This window comes from Corvus brachyrhynchos, unplaced genomic scaffold (genome assembly GCF_000691975.1).
Source record: "Corvus brachyrhynchos isolate BGI_N302 unplaced genomic scaffold, ASM69197v1 scaffold105, whole genome shotgun sequence".
Taxonomy (NCBI): Eukaryota; Metazoa; Chordata; class Aves; order Passeriformes; family Corvidae; genus Corvus; species Corvus brachyrhynchos.
The window spans coordinates 1,903,094-1,903,497 of record NW_008238452.1 but is presented as its reverse complement, the minus strand read 5'-3'; the positions used below and the strand labels follow the sequence as shown (position 1 = coordinate 1,903,497).

The 404-nt window shown below is 60.6% G+C and overlaps 1 protein-coding gene across 1 annotated transcript in view; it reads left to right on the top strand.

The window, feature by feature from the left end:
- The window catches only part of HSPA4L (heat shock protein family A (Hsp70) member 4 like), a 25,086-nt gene that overhangs the window by 754 nt on the left and 23,928 nt on the right, over nucleotides 1–404 (top strand). The window contains exon 2 of the mRNA XM_017736891.1: nucleotides 3–97. Within this exon, the coding sequence (XP_017592380.1) occupies nucleotides 3–97 (95 nt within the window). The remainder of the gene's footprint in view (nucleotides 1–2; nucleotides 98–404) is intronic.

Here is a 404-nt window from a genome sequence, read left to right as displayed (position 1 = left end):
TGTGCCGGCCGAGCCGGGAGCCGGGAGAGTGCTCCTTCCCGGGAGTGCGTGTGCTGGGGAAACACTCGTATTTCTGTGTGCGTCCCGGCTCCTGGCGGTGCGTGTCCTTGAAATCCCGCGCCGTGCTGCTGGAGGAGCCGCGCGGCTCCACGGGCACGGCGTATTCCTGTCTTTGCAGCGCTTTGGTTTGGGGTAGCCAGAGATCTCCGTGGAGTGCATGTGTTTCCCCAACTCTGGAACGGCTGCCAGGGCTGGGAGCGTTTCCATTAACAATTACATGAGTGGTAGCGAGACTGGCGAGGAGGAGGAGGAGGAGGTTGATTCAGCAGGGAAGCGGCGCGATGAGTTAGTTCCCTCTCCTTAAACCTGTTCTTACTTGCACCGCATCTGCTGGCCCTGGACTA